Source organism: Mchenga conophoros, linkage group LG23 (assembly GCF_057382185.1).
Source record: "Mchenga conophoros isolate Kocher_MC1m ecotype Shallow Benthic linkage group LG23, M_conophoros_male_GT1.1, whole genome shotgun sequence".
Classification (NCBI taxonomy): domain Eukaryota; kingdom Metazoa; phylum Chordata; class Actinopteri; order Cichliformes; family Cichlidae; genus Mchenga; species Mchenga conophoros.
The window spans coordinates 20,365,152-20,390,175 of NC_140547.1; the positions used below are offsets into that span (position 1 = coordinate 20,365,152).

Sequence of the window (25,024 nt, forward strand, 5' to 3'; positions counted from 1 at the left end):
ACCGAAAGCAGCTTCTTGTTGAGCAACGTGAAGGTTTGGTGATTATTCATTATGCTGCGCTGGTGGATCAGTACTTAGACCATCGGTTTACTGCTGTGTGAAAGCTCCACAGGTCCAAAGAGAAATGAGCCGCTTAAATCTGCCGGGGGACTCCATCTGTGACACTTTACTGTGCTCGGTAAGTTTTTGAAGCTGGACTGTGTTCGGTTATAAACATGTTTTAGCCTCAGAGTGCTGTTTTACATGGAGTTTGTGATAAAGTTTGCCATAAATGTTGCAGTGTTAGAGGGTCACATTCACTTATTTTCTCTGTGAACTTCATTCACACAACAAACTCGGAGACTGCTCATGCGCCACAAACGTTACACAGTGACCTGTACAGCTCATAAATACAGTCTCATCTTTGTACGCCGAAACAGACGTCAGAAACTCATCTTTAAAATTTGAAAAGGGGGGTAGTCTTTCTCCGTGTATCTTATTTTATTCACATTCTTTGTAGACCTCAGTACAAACGTGATGACGTCACCGGGCGCTACCATTCATGGCAGCGGGGCGTCAGTGTGATTGCCATGTTACTGCTGGGAAATTGAGAAAACGGGACAAAACGTGAACAGATAGTGCTGCTGCAAAGAGTCATTTATTAGGTTTAGACACTCCACAGTCTGAAAGTACTGGAGGTTTTCAGGAAAAGAGTTTAACTATGCTATGATCGGAAGTGACGCCGGATATCCGCCGTGCTGAAAATTTTGAAACGATGGACTACAAAATGCGCGTCCTTCCATGTGTTTTCATCCCGTTGTTTTGCGCAGGTCATTTAAACGAGAACAGTGTGTGAAAAATAAAGTTTGAATTTTAAAAAAGAAGGAACATTTGTGATCAGATTTACCAGCAGCAGCACAAAGACTTCTAGTGGCATGCAACAAAACCTAATGTATTTATTAAAGAGGCACAGAAGCTGTTTGTGACTGAATTGTGAACATGTATATTTTTGCAGCTTTGTAATTTTGTAGCATATTTGTTAGAGTATTAAGAATTTACTAAATTTACAATATTTCATACGAATATTTACAATTGAATTTAATAATCGAGAAAACAACTTTAAAGGAATTAACCAGCTACGATTTACAGTTTAAGTTTCAGGAACCTTGAAATTTGTGGTGAAGGATTTTACACTGAGCAGCAGAAATGCAGAGAGGAAGAGGATGGATGGTGAAGCCTCTTTCTGTAAGTTAAAGTCTGGTTATACATGACAGGCATTTGACATATTCATCTGTACAGTTTGAATTAACATGATATTTCTCTGCTATTTGTCAGAGCAAAATACTTTACCAGAAGTTTTACTATGTTTTTTCTAACTTGAGTCATTCTTTCAGATCAAAGCTTGTGCCATAACTACCAGGCAAAGCTGAAAACCAAAGCTCCAAATTTATCAGAAAGCTCATGGATCCAAAGCAAAGCACTTCTATTCAACAAGCAGAGCCCTGGACTGTCCTACACTCCAGTTGTGTTATGGATAAAAGAAGCAGATTCACCATCCATAATGAAAAACCCAATGTTGAAGAAAAGAAAGATTGATCGTAAACATGTAAAGACCTACAAACCTGAGAACCAACAAGAAATATCCGTCAGTGACCTCCTGAAACATGATAAGAAAAAGATCCTTTTGATTGGTGCAGCTGGCAGTGGGAAAACAGTTGTGGCCCATCGGATGTTGAAACTGTGGGCAGAAAGTGAAGACAAGAACATAAAGTACATGTTTTACTTTGACATGAGAGAAACATCCCATGATGTGACGACTATAAGCTTGGAGGATCTCCTCTTCAGTGTGTTCAGTGAACCAGATGAAGGCAGAGATGAGGTCTTACAGGACATAAAGACTAACTCTGACAGAGTTGTTATCATTTTTGATGGGCTCACAGACCTCCCCTCTTCATCTGTGGTGGGGGAGCTCATCCACATGAACCTTCTACCTCAGTCAAAGATCATCATCGCCTGCAGACCAGAGGTGGAGTCAGCAGACTTCCTGTCAGACTGGGATCCTCTCAGAGTGGAAGTGAAGGGCTTCAGTGAACAAAGCATCAGAGAATATTTATCTAAGAACCTGAGTGAGCAACACATGAACAACGTTTTCAGTAACATCGAAGTGTTCAGTCTTTGTCACACTCCTGTGTATGCACTGATGGTCATTGCCTTCTTTAGTTTTGAGGGCTCAGAGCATCTTCCACAGCCATGCACACTAACTGAGATATACCTGAACATCCTTCATTTCTGCATTCAGAGGAGCAGCAACACTACATATGAAAGAGATGCAATAGCCTCTTTGGCTGAAGCTGCTTTTCTTGCAACAGAAAGTCAAACTGAGATTTTAACATCTCTGACCTGTGAAGACAGCTGTGTTCATTCATCGTTCTTGAAGACATTTGAAGTTCAAGTCACTCGGGTTGTGTGGAAAACATCAACTGCCTTTAAACACTCCACACTGCAGGAGTTTTTTGCAGCACTGTGGCTCCTGATGAATCCAGAGAGGATCAGAGGTTTTATTCAGCTCTGGACGACTGACAGGCTGACACATGTGAAACATCTGATCCTTTTCATGTGTGGACTGTTGAATGAGAGGAACACAGATGTGTTAGAAAGTCTGATTCTGGCTTCGCACATCAGTGACCTCAAAACTGACCTCAAAGAAGTGCTTATCAAATTTATAGAGTTTCACCAAAAAGACAGACATACTGATGACTTGCTGTTCTTGTGCCAGTGTTTGTACGAGTCTCAGTCTCCTGAAGTCTGTCTTTTTCTCTTGGACAAACTGGGCTACTGTCTTGATGTGAGAGGGGGAACTCTTGATTCTCTGCATTGCTTTGCTCTGTCCTACATAATCAGCCAGAGTAAGGAGAAGAAAATACAGCTGTACCTTGATGCTGTAACAGTTTCAGAAGAAGGATCAAAGGTCCAGTTAGAAAGTCTGGGGAATGTTCAGAGGTAAGGATGAGCATGTTTCACAGCAGCATGTCAGAAACATGTCACTTCTATGTAATCTGACAAGATTTTTACTGTATCACCCATTGTACTTTAATTTATACTTTTGTAGTTTTAAAGGTTGTCAGTGTTTGTGCTGTCTTTTACAATAATGATATTCTTTCTAAAAAAATCCTCTTATTACAGGTGTTGCTCATTACTGCAGCTGTGGACTATTTCTCTTATCAATGAGCTGGAAATGAACTACGTCTGCTTACTCGGTCTTGATGGGAATCGGTTACATCTTCCAGTCAGAGGTGACAGACGACTGTTTGAACAGGCAGGAAAATTAACTCAGAGAAGCAGAGAGAAGATTAAAGTCTGTCTTCACTGGGACAATAGTGATCCTGTCTGTCCTTATCTCAGCAAGTTCCTCTTAAAGTGTTCACAGTACATCCACTCACTAAGGTACGTGGCTTTTTTTCACAGTTACACAAGTTGTTCTTGTTGAAAGAACTACTCCATCTTTGAACACAATCCACCTTGCTTTAATTTTTAAAGTTCAGTCACTGCTAACCTATTCTGTAGTTCTCTGAAGACCATTCAACTGTTTGTTGTTGTTGTTCAGCTGAGGTTGTTGATCCACATCGTCACCATTGATTATTAAATTATCTTAAAAGTTGGAAATGAAATGTGGAATCCATCAAGCCAACCCTGACATCTTTAAAATGAAAAATAATTTTAAATTTGATGCCAACAATACATTTCAGAAAAGTTCGGCCATGTTTACCATCTTTGTCTTTAATTTTTGGTTTGTGAAGCTCCAAATGTTTTCAGTTGGCTCTGACAGTGTTCTTGTTTTACCATCATTTTACAGACATATTGCCAGTTAAACAAATTAGTTGCAAAATGTTCCTCCAGCTTTTTGGTTCCATTTACTTTTCCAGCATTTTGCCTCCATCTCAACTTTTATAACACATGTTGTTGCCGTCACATGAAAAAGAAAAATCTCTTATTTTTTTTCTTAAATCGTATATTTTCTTAGAACACCACATGTTTAATGTTTAAACTATGTTTGATTGTCAGTAACTGGTTTTGTAGATTTGCAGAGGAAAAACTTCCAAACTGATTTATCTGATTGGTTGTGTGTGCATCTCCTTTTATGGCATAATCAAGCAAGTATCAGAATCAGAATCAGAATACTTTATTGATCCCTGGGGGAAATTATTTTTTGTTACAGTGCTCCATTATAAACCAACATTAAGACAAGACAGACAATACACTAACTAAGAATAGTACAATATATACATATATATATATATATACATACATACATAAGTCACTCATAAATAAATAGCTGAAAAAGAAACATGTGTAGTTGTAGCAGCAAACAGTGTGTTAAGTGGATGCGTTGTACAGGGAGATGGCCACAGGCAGGAAAGATTTCCTGTGTCGTTCAGTGGTGCTTTTCGGTAATCTCAGTCTTTCACTGAACGAGCTCCTGTGACTGACCAGCATGTCATGGAGTGGGTGGGAGGTGTTATCCAACATTGTCTTTATCTTGGACAGCATCCGTCTCTCCGACACCACCTTGAGGGAGTCCAGCTCCATCCCCACAACATTGCTGGCCTTACGGATTAGTTTATTGAGTCTGTTGGCATCTGCGACCCTCAGCCTGCTCCCCCAGCATGCAACAGCATAGAGGATCGCACTGGCCACAACAGACTCATAGAAAATCCTCAGCATTTTCCGGCATATGTTGAAGGACCTCAGTCGCCTCAAAAAATAGAGACGACTCTGGCCCTTCCTGTAAAGTGCTGTGGTGTTTTTAGCCCAATCCAGTTTATTGTCAATGTGTACTCCAAGGTATTTATAGTCCTCCACAATGTCAACACTGACCCCCTGGATTGAAACAGGGGTCAAGTGTTTCCTGGTCTTCCTGAAGTCCACGATCAGTTCCTTGGTCTTTGCCACGTTGAGCTGCAGATGATTCTGCTCACACCACGTGACAAAGGAGTCGACCACAGCCCGGTACTCTGTCTCATCATCCCTGCTGATGCATCCAACCACCGCAGAGTCATCAGAAAACTTCTGAAGATGGCAGGTCTCTGTGCAGTGGCTGAAGTCTGTGGTGTAGAGGGTGAAGAGGAAGGGGGAGAGGACAGTCCCTTGTGGTGCCCCTGTGTTGCTGATCACCTTGTCAGACACACACTGTGGGAGACGTACATATTGTGGTCTTCCTGTCAGGTAATCAACAATCCAGGACACCAGAGAAGCATCCACCTGCATCGCTGCTAACTTATCACCCAGGAGGGTCGGCCTGATGGTGTTGAAAGCACTGGAAAAGTCAAAAAACATGACCCTCACAGTGCTCGCCGGCTGGTCCAGATGGGTGTAGACACGATTGAGCAGGTAGATGATGGCGTCCTCAGTTCCGAGACGAGGCTGATAAGCGAACTGAAGGGGATCCAGATGTGGTCTTTCTATGGGTCGCAGCTGGTCCAGAATGAGCCTTTCCGGGGTCTTCATGATGTGAGAGGTCAGTGCCACGGGCCTGTAATCCTGGGGGCCACCGGGACGTGGCGTCTTTGGTACAGGGACAAGGCATGATGTCTTCCACATCACCGAGACCCTCTGCAGACTCAGACTCAGCATAAACAGTTTATGAAAGACTCCACACAGCTGGGGGGCACAGGTCTTGAGGACGAGGGGACTCACTCCGTCTGGTCCAACAGACTTGCCTGAGTGAAGTCTCCTCATTTGCATCTCAACCTGGTATTGAGTGAAGGTGATGGGTGGGGGAGGGGTGTCAGGAATCTCACAGGAGGCAACAGCGCCATGTGAAGAGAGAGGCTGGCACAGTGGTGTGGCTCTGGATTCCAGGCTGACTACAGGTGAGGTTGTGGGGGTGGGAGCAGACACTGTGATGTCGAATCTATTGAAAAACAGATTCAACTCGTTGGCTCTATTCTCACCTCCCTCAGCTCCCCTGCTGTTGGTTGGCCTGAATCCAGTGATGGTCTTCATGCCCCTCCACACCTCTCTCATGCTGTTCTGCTGGAGTTTCCACTCCAGCTTCCTCCTGTAATTGTCCTTAGCCTCTCTGATCTTGTCCTTTAGTAACACCTGGATCTTCCTCACCTCCTCTTTGTTGCCCCCTCTGAAAGCCCTCTTCTTGTTGTTGAGGAGGGCTTTGATGTCCTTAGTCACCCAGGGCTTGTTATTTGGGTAACAATGAACAGTCTGAGCTGGAACAATGGAGTCGGTGCAGAAAGTTATGTAGTCTGTGATACACTCAGTAAGCCCATTGATGTCCTCGGCGTGAGGCTCACAGAGTGTTTCCCAGTCGGTCACCTCGAAACAGCTCTGTAGTTCCGCTATTGCCTCCTCTGATCACCTCCTAACAGTCCTGGTGGTCACAGGTTCCCTCCTCACAATTGGCACATAGCGGGGGGTGAGGTGAATCAGGTTATGATCTGACCTACCAAGTGGGGGGAGGGAGGAGGAGCTGTATGCATCCTTGACGTTAGCATATGTAACCGGTGTGATTCCACATTGTGTCTGATAAAAAAGGTAAAAGAAAGAAAGACCTCCAAGTAAATAATTTGCCCACTCCAGCTCCTCTCCCACAGGGGAATTGTAGAAAAAGGGCTGGCATTTATTTTTACATTAAACATAAAATATGCATTTACACGTAACATATTTGACATAAGATAAAACAAAAACAACAACATGAAATCCGACATACCTGATAAAAAAGGTAAAAGAAAGAAAGACCTCCAAGTAAATAATTTGCCCACTCCAGCTCCTAGACCAAATACAAACAGTGGGGAAGAGGGTTAGCTCAACCCACCACAGCTCCCAAGCTAGCAAGGAGTATATATTCATGCTAGCATTTATGGCGCCTAAAACACATTTATGATACACACATACTACACTCTTATCACATCTTACAAAAACAGGCTTAATAATGACAATAACTGAACTAACATCGCAATCATAAACATCAGGGTGGCTAAATATGAATTATGTGTGTTTTTAAGGTGTTGGAAAGAAATGACACCCACCTCTCCCACAGGGGAATTGTAGAAAAAGGGGAGAGGCAAAAGGGGTACACTGTATTTATAGTATTGCACCAAAGAAGAAGAAGAAAAGAATGAGGAGGGGCTCTAACTGATAATGAACACAACTACAGGCTTGGAGGTCCTAAAAGTCAGGTATAAAAGGAGCAGTTTGGGGGATTAGAACACATTTTGTGTAATTATAACAATGTGATTTATGACCCTGTTACACATACAGTAAGTCTAAAATTTTCTCTCCCCTGGTGGGACAGTCCACATATTGTTTGAATGTTGGTAGTGTATTGTCCAGTGATACATGGTTGAAGTCACCCGAGATCACAATAAAGGCACTCGGGTGCTGAGTCTATAACCGAGCTATGGCAGAGTGGATAGTGTCACATGCAGCTGTGGGGTTAGCAGAGGGAGGAACATAAACAGCCACCAAGATGACGTGAGAGAGTTCCCTGGGTAAATAATATGGCCTGAGTCCAACAGCACACAGTTCAGTGTCCGGGCAACAAATCCTTTCTTTGATTGTTATGTTGGCAGGGTTACACCACCGGTTGTTAACTAAAACAGCAAGCCCACCTCCTTTCCGCTTACCGCTAGCGATGCTGTCCCTGTCTGCCCGAACAGTGTGGAAGCCTTCCACGGAAGCATTCTCATCGGGAATGTCCTGGTGCAGCCGTGATTCGGTGAAACCCATCAGGCTACACTCTCGGTATTCCCTCTGACTCCGTAACAGTGCTGAGAGCTCGTCGATTTTAATTGCCAACGATCGCACATTTCCCATCACGATAGACGGCAGACACGGTTTATACCTCCTCCTCGCTTCGAGCCTCCGCTGTCTCACCGTCACCTTTTTTCTTCTTTTCTGTCCTTGACCTCTGCATCCCCGATGTGTTTTCCTCCAAATTTCAGCTGGTACTTCTGCGGGCCTGGCTACTCACGCATATTCTCACCCCTCCCCAATTAAAGTCTGAATGTGTGGAAAACACTAGTATACATTGCAGTTAATGGGACAATAACTAGTTTACAAGACATTGAGGAAGCCATTTTTAATTGTCTTGCATCTGATGATGAATATTCTTGTGCACTTTTGATTTTTTCTGCGTATTCAAAATGAGTAATTTTGCTTTTACTCACGAGACTTGTCTATACTGGCTTTACCACTTTTATGCATGTGGAGATCATAATTGTTCTTTGGACTAATGAAAGCTAGACTGAAGGCACTATATCTCCATAGCTGCTATTATTTTGGTGTAAAACATAATGAATGTGGTGCATTTAAGTATGTTGAATTACAGTTAAAAAAGGTGTGTGTGTGTGTGTGTGTGTGTGTGTGTGTGTGTGTGTGTGTGTGTGTGTGTGTCTTCTGCAGTTTCAGGAAGAACCACAGACCTGGCAGTTTTCAGGAACAGAAGCCTAGCTGTAAGATATTGGAGAGTGAAGAAAAACAACTCTTGTTGGATTTATGCCTGGAAGTATTTCACAAAGGAGAAGACTTCCCCAGGGTGGTGGATACACTCCTCGCTTTGTTTTCTGCTTACAGTGAAAAACATGACATCCTTCTTACATTTTATCAATGTATCACAGCTCAAGGGATTTTAAGTGACTTTCCAATGCTGAGGCCACTTTTCCAGTCAGCTCCTGCAGTCTGGTCTATAAACCTCTCAGAAGGCAAATCCTCCATCCTCCTGGAAGTGCTGAAACTCCAACCAGAGAAGAAAGAAGTGAAGCTGACAGACTGCTCATATGAAGAGAGTGAAGTGAGGAGTTTCCTGCAGTGTCTGCCTTATATCTCACAGCTCAGGTAAAAAATTAAAGTCACTAAATATTGTGTTGGCATGGTGGTTAGCACAGTTGCCTCACAGTAAGAAGGTCCTTCCTGAGTTCAATTCCAGCATCTTTCTGTGCGTAGTTCTCTCTGTGTACTCCAGCTTCCTCACAAAGACATGCAATTAGTGAGGTTAGGTTAACTGGTTATTCTAAATTGTTCATAGGTGTGAATAGTTGTGTGGCTCTCTGTCTTAGCCCTGCAACAGACTGGTGAACTGTCCAGGGTGGAACCTGCCTCTTGCCTTAACAAAGTGCAGATAGGCTCCAGCAGTCCTGAATAAGAGGATGGATGGATGAATTATAGGATGACACATGCCCATCACCAATACTGATGCAATGCAATACTGCATGACCTGCTTTCTTCACATGTAGTACATCAACAGGCAGACTTTGTGTTTAGTTACATCCTGTTTGCAACAATCTCAATATTAAGGGGAGAAAAGTGTTGGTCATGCCTATAAAATTGAAAAGGAATAAAATAAGACTTTTAGCCCTCTATAGAACATTTTGGTTTTGTGTGAGTATCTTCCTTGTGAAAATATAGTAACTATAGATAATCATTTTGCCTTAAATTTTCATTATGAAGCTTGTGGTATTTGTGAATAGAGAAACAGAAAAATTGCAGAACTGTCAGATTGTTTGTCTTTCATTGCTGCCACTTGCAAAATCAGATTTCATTTTCAGCAAAGAGGAAATGTGTCAGCAGTTACACAGATTAAATCAGAAGTTGTGATTTTCCTCATGTATCCATTTGGATCCCTGTTAGCTGATATGAGGGATGCATTCAATAACTTTGGAAACTCAATATCTCAAAAGAAAAAGGAATGCTCTGTGAGAGGAACAAAATGTGAACAGAGAGCGTGATAGGAAATAAAGCAAGAGTTACTCTCAGACTGTTAGTCAGTTACTTTGTGATTTGAGAGGCCTTAAAACCTACAGCTTGCTGGGATTTCTATTTGATCAGTAAGCAGCATAAGCTGGTCAATGGTATTTTCATATGCCTTACTATTGGAATTCTTAAGATTTTATATATTAGTAAGTGTTAGCATTAGCCATGTTGCTATCTTAGGGATAACAACTAAAACAACTTTGTATGCTGGAGTTACAGTTCCAGATCTTTGGCTCGAGCCTGTAGCACTTCAGAGTCCTTGCCCCAAATGTCTGGAGCCAAGCTCTGCATATTTCTTGTCCTCAGTAGTGGTATTTTAACATAACACAGCAATATCTCATGCAGACGTTTGGCGGGCATTCATGATTGAAAATCATCTCATAAATTCAAGTTACCACCCCTCTAGCTAATGGATCTGTTTCCAGGGTACTGTCGAGCAGAGTTTTTGGTAGTTGATGTGGGAAATTGATCAGATTAGATCGAGCGAAATTTCTATTTGAGAATACCTAAAATAACTGATTACCTGTGAAATCATACTTTTGTGCCAACAGGGTAAAAGAAGCAAAGAGTAGGTCGTTGGTAGAGGGGTATTTAGTTTTTCTGTTTATAGGTATGTTTTTATTGAATGGTTTTCATTAGTATTTTTGTGTTTACTAGAAATTTTAAAATGTTCATTTAGGTTCCAGATATTTTGGGAAATGGTTTGGTGTAAATCTAGAAAACAAAATGTGTGAATAAGAACCCTCTCTGAATCTGCTTATGTCACACGCCCATTAGTATTTAAGCACAAGTTCACTTAGTGTGTTAGTTTTATTGATTATTGTTTATTGGTGTCGTATTTGAATTGGTATTGAAATATTGATTCCCTTTCAACTTACAATTGCCATACTATTTACAAAGAGAATTGCATGTATAATTCTGTGCTTATTCTGTGCATATTTTTAATGTACTGGCTCCATCTGTGTTTTCTGTTGGTAGATGTTCTGTAAAATATTCTATTAAATTTTCCTTGCTAGTAAATACTATGATTATTGCTATTTTCTTCGGTTAATTGCACATTTCCTTCTTTTTATTGCAGTTTAAGTCATCAGAGAGCAGGACTCTCGAATCATACCAGGTTCTTGGTGAATCTGTTCTGTGCAGCAGCAGAGAGACAACAACAGACAGGAGAGAAGATACTGGAGCTGTTATCATCAGTGTGCAGCTATGAAACATTCCCTGTTAAAGATCACTATAACATGAATCTTTATGATAATGACATGAAATATCAGTCTGATTTCCTTTTGGATCTGTTCTCCCATCTGAAGGACTGTGAGACTAAAACAGGCTTGAGTGTCCTTCCATCATTAAAATCAGTTTTCCAGTCAGCTCCTGCAGTCTGGTCCATAAACCTCTCAGAGAGAAAGACCTCCATCCTCCTGGAAGTGCTGAAACTGCAACCAGAGAAGAAACAAGTGAAGCTGACAGGCTGCTCACATGAAGAGAGTGAAGTGAGGAGTTTCCTGCAGTGTCTGCCTTATATCTCACAGCTCAGGTAAATGGCCAAAATCAGAAATTAGTCCTTATTTCTAGATGTCTATCAAACAAAAAGAGTCATTCTTCAACAGAACTATTCAATTAAATTTGAATTAAAGCTCAGTTAAAAACAGTTGTATTGCTAGTGTAAGCAGTTTGGAAAGAAAGCGGATGGACTTCTTTAGTTTTCTTTTCAGATGCTTTGCCTCTCATCTAAGAGGCTTCAGTTTTAAAATCAAAGGATGGAGACTCCCAGGTATTTAAAACCCAGTAGGGTTGTCCCTTAAAAGTATTGTTGACCTGCTATTATTCATAAAATATCTACTGTTTAAGCATCAAACAGTATATACTGTTTTCTGAAGCTGTATTTCAAGCTGTTCGCATAAAAAATGAAACGAGTATAAAAGCTTTTACATTTTGATTTTGGAAGTAAGAATTTGCTGGCGTGTACATAACTTTTCCAAGAATTATAAGTAAATAACAACAAACAAAACAGCACTGTCCTTAAGAACACACTGTCTTTCAGTTTACATTCATTCTTTCAGCTGATTCTTGCTCGCTTGCAGATCAACCACCCTTTGATTGATGAATACAGCTTTTAAGCTTATAATGTTCTGTCTCAAATCATCATTTTCCAAGACTATGCAGCTTTCATTGAGGGTTTTGATAGGAGTATCCCCTTTTAGATATTGATTTGCATTTATTTGCCAACATTTCTTTTGGCTCACTGTATTTAATATTTTTTTTTCTCTCATTAGTCGTCACCAGCTTTCTCTAATTGGGCAGCATGGTAGCACAGAGATTAGTGCCTCACAGCAAGAAGGTCTTGAGTTTGATTCTACCTCTTGGCCACCAGCCCTTTCTGTGTTGTGTTTGCATGTTTTGCCCGGTTTGTTTGGGTTCTAACCGGGTACTCTATCTTCTTCCCAAAGTCTACATACATGCAGTTAGTGGGTTTAGATTAATTGGGAAATCTAAATTGCTGATAGGTGTGAATGTGAATGGCTGTCTCTTTCTATGCCTTAGCCCTGCGACAGTCTGGTGACCTGTCCAGGATGTACCCCGCCACCTGCCTTATGGTAGCTGAGATACCGCGACCCTGACGAGGATTAGCAGAAGAAAATGGATGGATGGATAGTTGTTACAATGGAAAGTAACTCTACAAAGCAAAAAACTTAGTTAGACTAACCTCTTTGGAGAGAGAGAGAATTATGAATTCAGAAATAACTCAAAATGGCTTTTCTCTTTAGAGTTGTTGGGACATGCTAAACTGAGTGCAAGCTTAGGCTGCTATCTTGCTTCATTGCTCTGCCAATTGGCAATTATCCTTATAAACGAGCAGCAAACTTCAGGTCGGCATTCAGTGCTTTGCAATGTCTGACAGTTTCTGCATTATATTACCGATAACCATGCGTGGTCTCCACCTTTTGCTTCACATCACTACAGGAGTCCACACTGTTTTGCGCTAGCTCCTCTCGTCTTCTCCCTCAACCTGCTTCAAGACACCGCACGCATGTACCTGTGACTGGTTCATTTCTACTGGGGAAAAAAAGTCGTATCAAAGTAAAACATTTTTTGTAATAAAATAAATACTACATTTATTAATATTTTAACCAAGAACTTCACATATCATCACACAAGAAAAGCATGTATTTTTGTACATGCTCTCCTGCTGAACACCTGTTGTCTAAAGCAATTGCCTAACTCTGGACAGCAGGTATTCATATTCAACTAGATATAAATCTGCAGCAATATTTGTGAAAATGATTGCATTTACCACTACGCAGCTTCCTCCATTTAAGTTCTGCGGTGCTTGCAGCGAGACAAAAGTATGTACATTCAAAGTTTATTTTCTGAATTTGCGTTTCAAACCTGTATGCAGAAGGTGATAATAGGGCTGTGCAATATGACCAAAATCTCATATCCTGATATAAGAATTCTATCGTCCCGATAACGATATAAATCACAAAAATGTAAAAATTTCTGTAAATTCTGTGAATCTCGGGCAGCTCGACTTGCGGGAAGTGTTTCCAGCTGTGCGTCATGTAGCTGGAGTCGAGTGTTTTAACCGATGCATGAAACTATACATTTTTAGACATAAGTTGTAACAGCCGCCGTTTTCTTTGTGAGTATTTATTACACGGTGTGCTGCGGGGAAAAACCTGTTCTAACGTTTGAGTCTAAGGTTTATTTTTTAGCACCTGGCGGCTCTTTTTTACTTCTGATCCGTAAATAATCTGCTCTTTCACGCGATTCAGTTTATTTTGAAAAGTCTCAACAGGATCTTGAGCTTTATTTTGAAAGGTTTATGTGGAACATAAACAAGTGGACACGTGATGCTGTTACCGTTGTTGTTGCTAACGACAACGCATAAAAACAGGCGCATGTCCGTCCTTAGTGTGGTTATATTAAATATAAGAGAAAGAGAGAACTTTAAGAAATTAATATAGCCGCTACAGTGACCATCAAAACGGTGAAAAAATATTGCCGTAAACAGTTTATTTTGCGACACCACGAAACAAACGATAGCGTAAAATGAAACGATAGACGTTCTTATATTGTCATCCGATATATATCGTTATATCGAACAGCCCTAGGTGATAATTAATCATTCCTTCAGTTCAGTCTAAAGTAACTGATTCTTATAAACACTTTCCAACTCTCCTGCAGCACTCAAAGCACTTTTTACAACATGCCTCATTCTCCCATTCATATGAGCACTTCTTACTATGCTTAAGTGCTTTCTATCTAACATTCACATGCATCGGAAAGCAAGTTGGAGTTAGTATCTTGCCCAAGGGTATTTGGCATGCAGACTGGGGCAACAAGGAATCGAACCTCTAATCTTTGTGTTAATAGATGATCTCCTCGATGTCCTGAGCTACAGCCACCTAAACGAGCAACCAACTTGTCCTAAATCTATTTGCCTCTATGGATCTGGTTCTGAACAGAATCGGTGACAAAGGACAGCCCTGGTGGAGCCCATCACCCACCAGGAACAAGTCCGACTTATTGCCGGCTATGCGGACCAAGCTCTTGCAACGGTTGTATAAGGACTAAATGGCCCATTGACAGTGTTTCTAGGCGCAGCCAAGTGGTGAAAGGCTTTCACTCCGGTGGTCTCAGGATCTCATCTCTGCTTTTTGCAGATGATGTGGTCCTGTTGGGTTCATCAGGTGATGGCCTCTAGCTCGCCTTGGAACGCTTCACAGCCGAGTGTGAAGCGGTGGGAATGAGAATCAGCACCTCCAAATCTGAGGCCATGGTCCTCAGCCGGAAAAGGGTGGAGTGCCCACTCCGGGTCAGGGACAAGACCCTGCCCCAAGTGGAGGAGTTTAAGTATCTCGGGGTCTTGTTCACGAGTGATGGGAGAAGGGAGCGGGAGATCGACAGATGGATTGGTGCAGTGGCTGCAGTGATGCGGACGCTGTACCGGTCTGTTATGGTGAAAAGAGAGCTGAGCGTAAAAGCGAAACTCTCAATTTACTGGTCAATTTACACCCCTACCCTTACCTATGGCCATGAGCTGTGGGTAGTGACCGAATGAACGAGATCGCGAATACAAGCGGCGGAAATGGGCTTCCTCCGAAGGGTGGCTGTGTGAGAAGTTTGGCCATTCAGGAGGGGCTCAGAGTAGAGCCGCTCCTCCTCCACATTGAAAGGAGCCAGTTGAGGTGGTTCGGGCATCTGACAAGGATGCGCCCCTGGGCGCCTCCTGGGCGAGGTTTTCTGGGCATGGTGGCTGGGGAGAGGGAAGTCTGGGCTTCTCTGCTTGGGCTGCTGCCCCCATAACCTGGCCCTGGATAAGCGGAAGAAAATGGATGGATGGATGGATCCTGTTCTGCCACAAGGGTTATTGGATCTATCCTATTGAACTATAGTGTTAGGTACAGCAAAGGTACAAGGAGTCTTTAAAGTGGTTAGTACAGTTGTCACACAGCAAGAAGGATCTGAATATGAAATTGTCCTAATGTGTAAGATTAATTTGTAATTCTGAATTAGTTGTAGATATCAGTGTGAATGTCAATGGTTGTCTGTTATCTCTGTGTTGTCCAGCTTGGTAAAGTTATACCCCAAATTTAGCACTAAGATAGCGCCAAAGTGTTTTCAGTGGTAAAATGCTAGTTTAACTTTCAGGGATTGCTTTACCTCGATGATTGAACATATATCAAGACAACTGCAATAGTGTGCCAGCATCTGAAATTACATTTCCATAAAATTGATGTAATCATCTTAAATTACCTTTAATGTTAGAAAATAACTCATTTACATACCCCACTACACCAGTTTTTTCTCACAATATTAGCAACCACTTTGTATATGTGTGTGTCATAGGACATTGTTGTTTCCCTCTTAGGAATTGGTTAGCATTTATAAATATCAAGTGTGAAATGGTGTTAGTTTTTGTTTTTTTGTGGGGGTTGTAATTATTTCAGAGGGACAAATGCAAATTTTAGTTTTTATGTCCAATTTGTGAGAGCTTGTGTTTGAGGTTTTAGTTTGCAGTTTCATTGTATTTATGTAAACATAAATATGATATTTCCAGTGACATCATTTCCATGTTTGGAAGTTTTTATACAAGCAAAAATGTAAATGTATAATGTGCACACCTAAAAGCTCCCACATTTTGAAATTTTTATTCTTTTCTTTACCTTCTCATTCTAGGTTTTGTCACCAGGCTTCAAAACTCAGTGAACAAACACAATTCTTTGGAATTCTGTTCTGTGCAGCCGCACAGAGAGAACAGTACACAGAAGAGAAGATACTGGAACTGTTATCACTCTACAGTCACCAAAAAAATGCTATGAAAGATAAATGGGTTGATTTCCTGCTGGATCTGTGCTCCCATGTAAAGGACTATGAGACTAAAACAGGCTTGAGTGTCCTTCCATCATTACAGTCAGTTTTCCAGTCAGCTCCTGCAGTCTGGTTCATAAACCTCTCAGAGAGAAAGACCTCCATCCTCCTGGAAGTGCTGAAACTCCAAACAGAGAAGAAACAAGTGGAGCTAACAGGCTGCTCACATGAAGAGAGTGAAGTGAGGAGTTTCCTGCAGTGTCTGCCTTATATCTCACAGCTCAGGTAGTTTATTAAAACTTTTTTTTTCTTAGAAGATGTTCCTTTATTTTATATTTGTCAACTTGCCATCTAAGAAAATTCATATTACAATTCAGAGGAAGTATCCATTTGTTTGTAGAAACTATATAGCATGTGTCTAATTTTAATGATTTCAGTTTCATGCCTGAGTTACCAGAACCTTCAGAAAAAACCAAATTCTTCAGAAATCTGATCTGTGCAGCAGCAGAGAGAGAACAGCAGACAGGAGAGAAGATACTGGAGCTGTTATCATCAGTGTGCAGATACAAAAACAGTCCTCTTAAAGAGAAATGGTGTGACTTCCTCGTGGACCTGTACTCTTATGAGACTAAAACAGGCTTGAGTGTCCTTCCATCATTACAGTCAGTTTTCCAGTCAGCTCCTGCAGTCTGGTCCATAAAGCTCTCAGAGAGAAAGACCTCCATCCTCCTGGAAGTGCTGAAACTCCAACCAGAGAAGAAACAAGTGGAGCTGACAGACTGCTCACATGAAGAGAGTGACGTGAGGAGTTTCCTGCAGTGTCTGCCTTATATCTCACAGCTCAGGTAAAAACAACTCAGAATCTATATGCTTCTGTAAAGGGATATCTTTTAACAGTATACAGGATCAATAAACATATTTGTAGAAATTTATATTATAACAAACACACAGTGGGTAAAATAATTATTTAATGTATTACCATTTTTCTAAGTAAAGAAACTGGTAAAGGTGCTATTGACATTCAATTTTTACCAGATAATAGCAATAGTTGCAAGGAATTCAAACCATAGATGTCCATAAATTCAGTTAGGTGTAATAAGGATGAGTGAAGCAGGGACAAGTATTAAAAACATTAAGGAAGGTTGGTGGTGCTGAAATCTGTCAGTCTTTAGCTTCTTCAGTCTCAACTGGAATAAACAGATGTCACACAAGAAACATCTCATGATGGGTTAAAACCAGTGAGGTCTCTCAAGACCTAACTTTATTCTTGCAAAACATTCTGATGGCATTGGTTACAGAAGAATTTCAAAACTACTGAAGGTTTCAGTGAGCAGTGTTGGCGCCATAATCAAGAGGTGGAAAAAAACATAATTTCACCATAAACTGACCATAACCAGGTGCTCTCTGCAAGATTTCAGACAGGGGAGTGAAAAGAACTATCTGATGAATTGTCCAAGAGCCAAGGACTACTTGTGGAGAGCTACAGAACGACCTGAAATCATCAGCACGTACAGAAAGAAAACAATATATAATACACTCGACCACCATGACCTGTACACACGCTCACCATGCAAGACTAAATAACTGAAGAAATGTTGAAGCTCATCTAAGGTTTGCTGAACAACATCTAGACGAGTCTGAGAAATACTGAGATAATATAGTCTGTTCAAATGAGACCAAAGTTAAACTTTTTGAATGCCATAATACACAGTATGTTTTGAGGTCAAAAGGCTCTACATATGACCACAAAAACATACCAACAGTGAAGTTACGAGTTAAGAACATCATGGTGTATGGCTATTTTTCAGCATAGGCCACTGGCACGCTTCATATGATTGAAGGAATGGAAAAACATACCACGACATTCTTGATAAAAAATCTGCTGCCATTTACAAGGATGATGAAGATTGTGCCGGGATGTGGTCTGCGCCCGTCCTGGCTCCGTGGAGGAGGGCGGCGGAGGAACTACTGTCTCTGTGACCTGCTCAGGCGGGAGCAGCTGAGGAGCCGCGGGAGGAGACGGAGATTCCCATGCCAGAGGAACCTGCACATAAGCCTGAGGTCGGTGTGCAGGTCAGACCCGTCTCACCTCCACCAGAGGCCGGAGCTTCTCGTGGTCCCATGCTCCGGGTGCCCACCTGACTGTCTGTGAGCCTCAGCTCGCCGACGCATGCCGCACCTGCTTGCCACGCGGCCGACCACCGGGCTACCTTTGCCGCCGCCGCTGGAGAAGTGGCCAGCTGCCCGAGCTGTCATTGCCCTATTGCTGGACCTGGGGCTGGGGCACCAACATTCTGGGCTGGTTTCCTCTCCTGCTCGCGGGGGGAGGGAAGTAGGTTCGATCATGCCCTGTCTTAAAATCTGTACTGTGTCCTGTCGTGAGTGTTCAGCTGAGCTGGGAAGCTGCAGCCATGTGTGTCTGTGAACAGCAACCGAGTGTGTAAATAAAAGTTAATGCTGAAAAGCATGTATGTGTCGTCAGGTCAATCACCTGACCTAACTGAAAATATATAGAAATAACTAAAGCTCAGAGTTCGTAGAAGGGGCCCACAGAACCTTCAGGATTTTGAAGATTGTTTGTGTGGAAGAATGGGCTAAAATCACACTTGGGCAATAAATGTGACTACTATCTACATACAGGAGATTTCTTGCAGCGGTCATCACCAAGAAAGCCTTTTGAGCAAAGTATTAAAAAAATTTCACTAAGCATGTTAAATGATTTTCTCTATTTCATTTCTCAATATTACACATAATTTATGGACGTCTATGGTTGGATTTCTTGACATGTGTGGATTATATGAGTTGCTACTGATTATTGTCATTATCTGGGTAGAATTTTATATGAGTAGCACCTTTAGAAATACTTTTACTTAGAAAATTGGTGATGCTTTTGATATGTATATGTGTATATAAAAAAAATAAATAAAAAAATTACCCTCTCGCCCCTGCGGGCAGTCCATCCTTCAAGCTCGGGTCCTCTACCAGAGGCCTGGGAGCTTCAGGGTCCAGCGCAGTATCTTAGCTGTTCCTTGCACTGTGCTCTTCTAGACAGAGATCTCCAATGTTGTTCCCGGGATCTGCTGGAGCCACTCGCCTAGCTTGGGAGTCACTGCACCTAGTGCTCTGATTACCACTGGGACCTTCACAGACCACATTCAATTCAGTTCAATTTTATTTATATAGCGCCAAATCACAACAGTCGCCTCAAGGCGAAGGTAGATCCTACAATAATAGATACAGAGAAAAAACACATCTTCTTGAGCTCTTCTGTGAGCCCTGATCAAAGAATGGTAAATGGCCTGTATTTGTATAGCACTTTCCCTAAGGACCCCAAAGCGCTTTACACAACCAGTCATCCACCCATTCACACACACACATTCACGGCAAGCTACATTGTAGCCACAGCCACCCTGGGGCGCACTGACAGAGGCGAGGCTCCCGGACCACCGCCAGTAGGCAACGGGTGAAGTGTCTTGCCCAAGGACACAACGACCGAGACTGTTTGAGCCGGGGCTCAAACCGGCAACCTTCCGATTACAAGGCGAACTCCCAACTCTTGAGCCACGATCACCCCATGACTCAAAATCCCTGAAATGTCTCTGTCAACACATTTCGGACAGTTTGTCCAAAGTTCGTACATTCTGTGCTCCAAATGGGTTTATTGCATTAGAAATTTTATTCGCATTAATCATGATGACGGTGTTAACACGGCATTAATGTGTTAACGTTGAAAGGCTCAAAGTACATGAATTATCTAATTAACTTACTGGATAAAGGAGTCATTATTAGTTCTTTGAAATGCTATAATGTGATAAATCTTTAAAATCTGTAGATCGTTTGGTTTTCAATTGATTCAGCAGTTTTCCTTCTTTTGTTGAAGAAGAAATGATATTCAAAAAGAATTGATCAGTGGTGTTCTGCATCATACATGGTTCTGTTTTCCAGTTGCTGTAAGTCATCAGAAACACTCTCCAATCAAACCAGGTTCTTTGTGAATCTGTTCTGTGCAGCAGCAGAGAGAGAACAGCAGACAGGAGAGAAGATACTGGAGCTGTTATCATCAGTGTGCAGATATCAAACATTCCCTGTTCATGAAAGAAACATAGGTGATGATTATATGAAGAAATATCAGTGTGATTTCCTGTTGGATCTGTACTCCTATATGAAGGACTGTGAGACTAAAACAGGCTTGAGTGTCCTTCCATCATTACAGTCAGTTTTCCAGTCAGCTCCTGCAGTCTGGTCCATAAAGCTCTCAGAGAGAAAGACCTCCATCCTCCTGGAAGTGCTGAAACTCCAACCAGAGAAGAAACAAGTGGAGCTGAGAGGCTGCTCACATGAAGAGAGTGAAGTGAGGAGTTTCCTGCAGTGTCTGCCTTATATCTCACAGCTCAGGTAGTTAATTTTTACATTTTTTTTTAGAAGATGTTCCTTTTGTCAATTTGCCAACAAAGAAAATTCATATTACAATTCACACAAAGTATCCATTTTTTTGTAGAAACTATATATCATATTTTTAATTTTAATGATTTCAGTTTCATGCCTGAGTTACTGGAACCTTCAGAAGAAATCAGGTTCTTTGTGAATCTGTTCTGTGCAGCAGCAGAGAGAGAACAGCAGACAGGAGAGAAGATACTGGAGCTGTTATCATCAGTGTGCAGATACAAAAAATCACCTCTTAAAGAGAAATGGTGTGACTTCCTCGTGGACCTGTACTCCTATGAGACTAAAACAGGCTTGAGTGTCCTTCCATCATTACAGTCAGTTTTCCAGTCAGCTCCTGCAGTCTGGTCCATAAACCTCTCAGAGAGAAAGACCTCCATCCTCCTGGAAGTGCTGAAACGGCAACCAGAGAAGAAACAAGTGGAGCTGACAGGCTGCTCACATGAAGAGAGTGAAGTGAGGAGTTTCCTGCAGTGTCTGCCTTATATCTCACAGCTCAGGTAAATGAATCTTGCAGAGTAAAGTCATGTCTTTTGCACTCATCATTTGGAGTTTCATAACAAAGAGATATGAATTTGAACTGTCTTACTAGGTTACTGTAGAAAGCTTGTTTTCCTCTCATCCCAATACGTCCACATATATCCCACCTACCCCACAAAAAGGGGAAAAAAAGTGCTTCATCTTCTGTTTGCAATCTCACAAGATAAATCACAGCTGTTAGTCCAGGTTTTGGGAAATGGTTTTCACATAGTAAATGGAATGGTTATTATATCACTTTTCTACTCTGAGCTCTCAAAGTGCTTTACACAACTTTCTTGATTTACCCAAGCACTTTTTTCTATGCTCTTTCTATGTAACATTCACACGTATTCATCCTCTGATGGATGTATCAGAGAGAAACTTGGTGTTAGTATCTTGCCCACAAATATTTGACATGCAGACTGGAGCAGACAAGGATCAAACCACCAACCTTCTGATTAGTAGATGACCTGCTCTACCTCCTGAGCTACAGCCATCACCACATGCTGACAAAAAAGGGTCTTTCACCATAAACTTTTCCATCAAAATCAGTTTTGTTTACATGAAGCATGAGCAGGATCATCATGGACAGGGACAGCAGCACAGCTTCTTGAACGTCCTCTGTCTGCTGTAGGTTGAATGCTTTATGATATTATCAGTGGGAAACATGACTCTATTTACATCTGTAATCACACAAGCAGCAAACCAACTTTAATAAACCTCCAAGTTTAGTTTTTGTTTTTCAGAACTCAGCACAGTCAATGCAATGATCTCAACGAAATAAATTTGCATGACTCTTTTTTATGTAGTCAGTTTGACCACAGCATTGCTCTGTGGCTTTGAACTGTTTTAAACATTATCACTTGCACTAATGTAATGTGTGAGTAATGTTTTAAGTGCATGTAGCTGTTTTTTCCCCACACATTCTTCACCTTTCAATTTATTATTTCTTTCTCCAACATTTTCAAAGCCACCCAGGGAGAAAATCTATAGTTGACAGCAGCGAGAGAGAATAAACTTCTCTCAATATCATATAATTATATATCCTATCATATCTCATACAGTATCTCTTTGTGCTTGTCAGACATGTAAGATTCATAGCAAAATTGGCTGGTAAAATTTTGACTAATAGCTGCTTTAATAAAGACATTTTAATTTTTTAATATGTTGTATTTCAGAATACATTTTTATACATGCAAAGTTTGTTTACAGAGACAGTATTTAACAACCGGGCAGGAATGGTAAGAGCATTTGGGGGAAAATCTGCAACAGAGAGAGATGAGAGTTAAGTCGTTGAAGCGACTGCAGGAGTGATTGAAATAGGTGATTAGATTGCTATACTTACTTGTCACACTGATACAAGTAGTTACTTTAATTATTTCACACCAGTATAATTTCACTGAAATGGTAACTTCATGAATGCAGGATATGTGACAAGATATTCTATAATAATTACCCTTTTACAGAAGTGCTGCTGCCCAGTCCAGGGCTTTCAGTGTGAGAGCGCCTCGTAAAATGTGAAAATGGAAAACATGAATAAATTAAATTTTTTAAAAAGGCACGCTGACTGAGCAGACTGCTGTTTGAAGATGCGCTATCTCTAGGCGTGCCAGATTCTCTTCAGATGGCCAGAAAATGGGGTGGATCTGCTAACATGAGGGCGGATCCACCGCAGAGTCTTTTGGTACATCATTTGACCATTTGATCATCAGTTTTTATCACATGGTCAAAAACTGAGCATCACGTCTATATTCAACCCACTCTGCTTCCACCAAGGTTCACTCTCTGCTCGAGTGTCCCATCTTCCACTTCCAACACGAGTACCACTGTGTCACCCCAGGAGTCTGGGAGCTGGGATCACTATTGCAACTGCTCCCTTCAGGCTCGCCGGCCAGTGGCAGTGGACCAACCTCTTTTCTCTCTGTCATCACCTCCACAAACTGCTCTAGCAGCTACATTTCACCCTCCCTGGCAATATTCCTGAACCCACTGCACCACCCTCCCCCCAACCACTGACCACACCCCACCACCACAAACACCGATCAATTAAATGTCTAACAACCTGGATTACCTCTAATTTCCTGCTTTTAAATTACTGTCCTAAAAACTCACTGAAAAACCTTCACTGGATCAAAAATGCTGCAGTGAGCGGGACTAGAAATTAGGAAAGCATATTTCTCTCATATTAGTGTCTGTTCATTAGTGTCTTGTTCATCAGAATCAAATTTAAAATCCTTCTTACATAGGCAATGAATAACAAAAGTGGGACTGACCCAATATTAGGCAGGTGATCATGTTATGTTGGCATATATGTTTGTGCACAGAAAATAATGAAAAAATAATTTAGAAAACCAGAGTCCTTGATTTGAGTTAATCTTCTTAAAGTGTTTGGACTGTGGAGTTGGAACTGGGAGTTCAGCTCCTTGTCCATGTGTTTGTCAAATATCACACCATTTTGAGGGTTCCTTTAAATTTTTTAAGTGGTCTTCAGAAATTGTTCTCCAATGCCCTCCTGAAAGGTTTTAAAAGTGTTGCTTCTGATCATTGACTGCTTTTTCACTCATTTTCAGTCTAATCCTTGTACCTGTCCACTTTGATAAAAACTGTAATTTTGTTTGTTAAGCCATTTAACAGTGACCTGAATCCTTTAAGCATAGAAAATGCACCCCATAATGTAGTTTCAATATGTCCAGCACAGATATTTACTGATGGTTGTGGTTGTGTGTATACCAGATACTAAATGTTTCCTTCTTAATTTTCTAGTTTTGATCCATGGAGGTCACATGAAGCAGTCAGGTTCTTTGTGAATCTGTTCTGTGCAGCAGCAGAGAGACAACAGCAGACAGGAGAGAAGATACTGGAGCTGTTATCATCAGTGTGCACATATCAAACATTCATTCCTGAAGATGCAAACTTGGATAAAAAATATCAGATACATTTCCTACTGGATCTGTACTGCCATTCAAAGGACTATGAGACTAAAACAGGCTTGAGTGTCCTTCCATCATTACAGTCAGTTTTCCAGTCAGCTCCTGCAGTCTGGTCCATAAACCTCTCAGAGAGAAAGACCTCCATCCTCCTGGAAGTGCTGAAACTGCAACCAAAGAAGAAACAAGTGAAGCTGACAGGCTGCTCACATGAAGAGAGTGAAGTGAGGAGTTTCCTGCAGTGTCTGCCTTATATCTCACAGCTCAGGTAAATGAAAGGTATTTTACATGATTAACCTATCATATGACAAGATGTGCTTAGAAGTGATCAATTTTGAACTCATTATTTTTGTCTTGTGATATTTCACAGCCATCACTATTGGCACAGTGTTTTAAATACCTGAAATCATATACTTCTCAAATTTAAAGAATCACTCTAAAACACATCAGGTCTCAATGGAGAAAAAAATCAAACATAATGTCAATACTAGGCTGGGTGATGTTATTGGAATTAAACAATGCCACATCATTTGATGGAAATAAAACTGATTAACCTACCAAGGGGTAAATTGAAAAACCCTCTAAAAAGAAAAAATGCAGGCTAGTTCATTTTGCCGAAATATCATTGAAACAAATAAAAATGAAACTTTTATTTCATTGTTTGTATGGCCTCTATCTGATTGTGTGGATGCCAAAGAACGTTGGGGCATACTTCTAAATAACAGTGTCCAGGGACAACATCTCTCAAATCTGGACCAGGACATCACTGAGCTCCTTGGTGCAATCTGGACCAATCTGCGATTGATAGACTGAAAGATATTGTCCCAATCAGGGGGCCAGTGTAGCAGCTATCAGTTGGTAGACTGTGTTTTGTCAACAAACAGGAACTGGTTGAAAAACTGGCTTTATTTTCTAAAAGACAAAATGAAGCAGTAAAATCAGTGGGCATACAGTGTGGAGTCCATGCTCTGACCCACAATATAGAAAAACATCAAAATAGTGGTGTGGTTTCCCTAAACAGCCACTAAGACAAAAATGATGCAAGATATACTCACAAATAAACTACTTATAATCACTTA

At 41.2% G+C, this 25,024-nt stretch overlaps 2 protein-coding genes across 2 annotated transcripts in view; both read left to right on the forward strand.

The window, feature by feature from the left end:
- LOC146547124 (uncharacterized) lies at positions 1 to 20,455 on the forward strand. Its single transcript, XM_085264062.1, has 9 exons — positions 1 to 178; positions 1,129 to 1,224; positions 1,374 to 2,979; positions 3,163 to 3,423; positions 8,398 to 8,829; positions 10,823 to 11,278; positions 15,925 to 16,341; positions 16,494 to 16,901; positions 20,002 to 20,455. Exons 2-9 carry the CDS (start codon positions 1,203 to 1,205, stop codon positions 20,453 to 20,455), a joined length of 4,056 nt encoding a protein of 1,351 aa, XP_085120188.1. The 5' UTR covers positions 1 to 178; positions 1,129 to 1,202.
- The window catches only part of LOC146547125 (uncharacterized), a 10,138-nt gene continuing 5,560 nt past the window's right edge, over positions 20,447 to 25,024 (forward strand). Inside the window, exons 1-2 of the mRNA XM_085264064.1 lie at positions 20,447 to 20,999; positions 23,782 to 24,213. Coding sequence (XP_085120190.1) covers positions 20,482 to 20,999; positions 23,782 to 24,213 — 950 coding nt within the window. The 5' untranslated portion in view covers positions 20,447 to 20,481. The remainder of the gene's footprint in view (positions 21,000 to 23,781; positions 24,214 to 25,024) is intronic.

Bases quoted from the DNA above. Each gene is read 5' to 3' on its own strand.
- LOC146547124 (XM_085264062.1), top strand. From the start codon at position 1,203: ATGGATGGTGAAGCCTCTTTCT. The intron at 2,980-3,162 runs GTAAGGATGAGC...CTCTTATTACAG, and splicing joins AGTCTGGGGAATGTTCAGAG to GTGTTGCTCATTACTGCAGC. The intron at 8,830-10,822 runs GTAAAAAATTAA...TTTTTATTGCAG, and splicing joins CCTTATATCTCACAGCTCAG to TTTAAGTCATCAGAGAGCAG.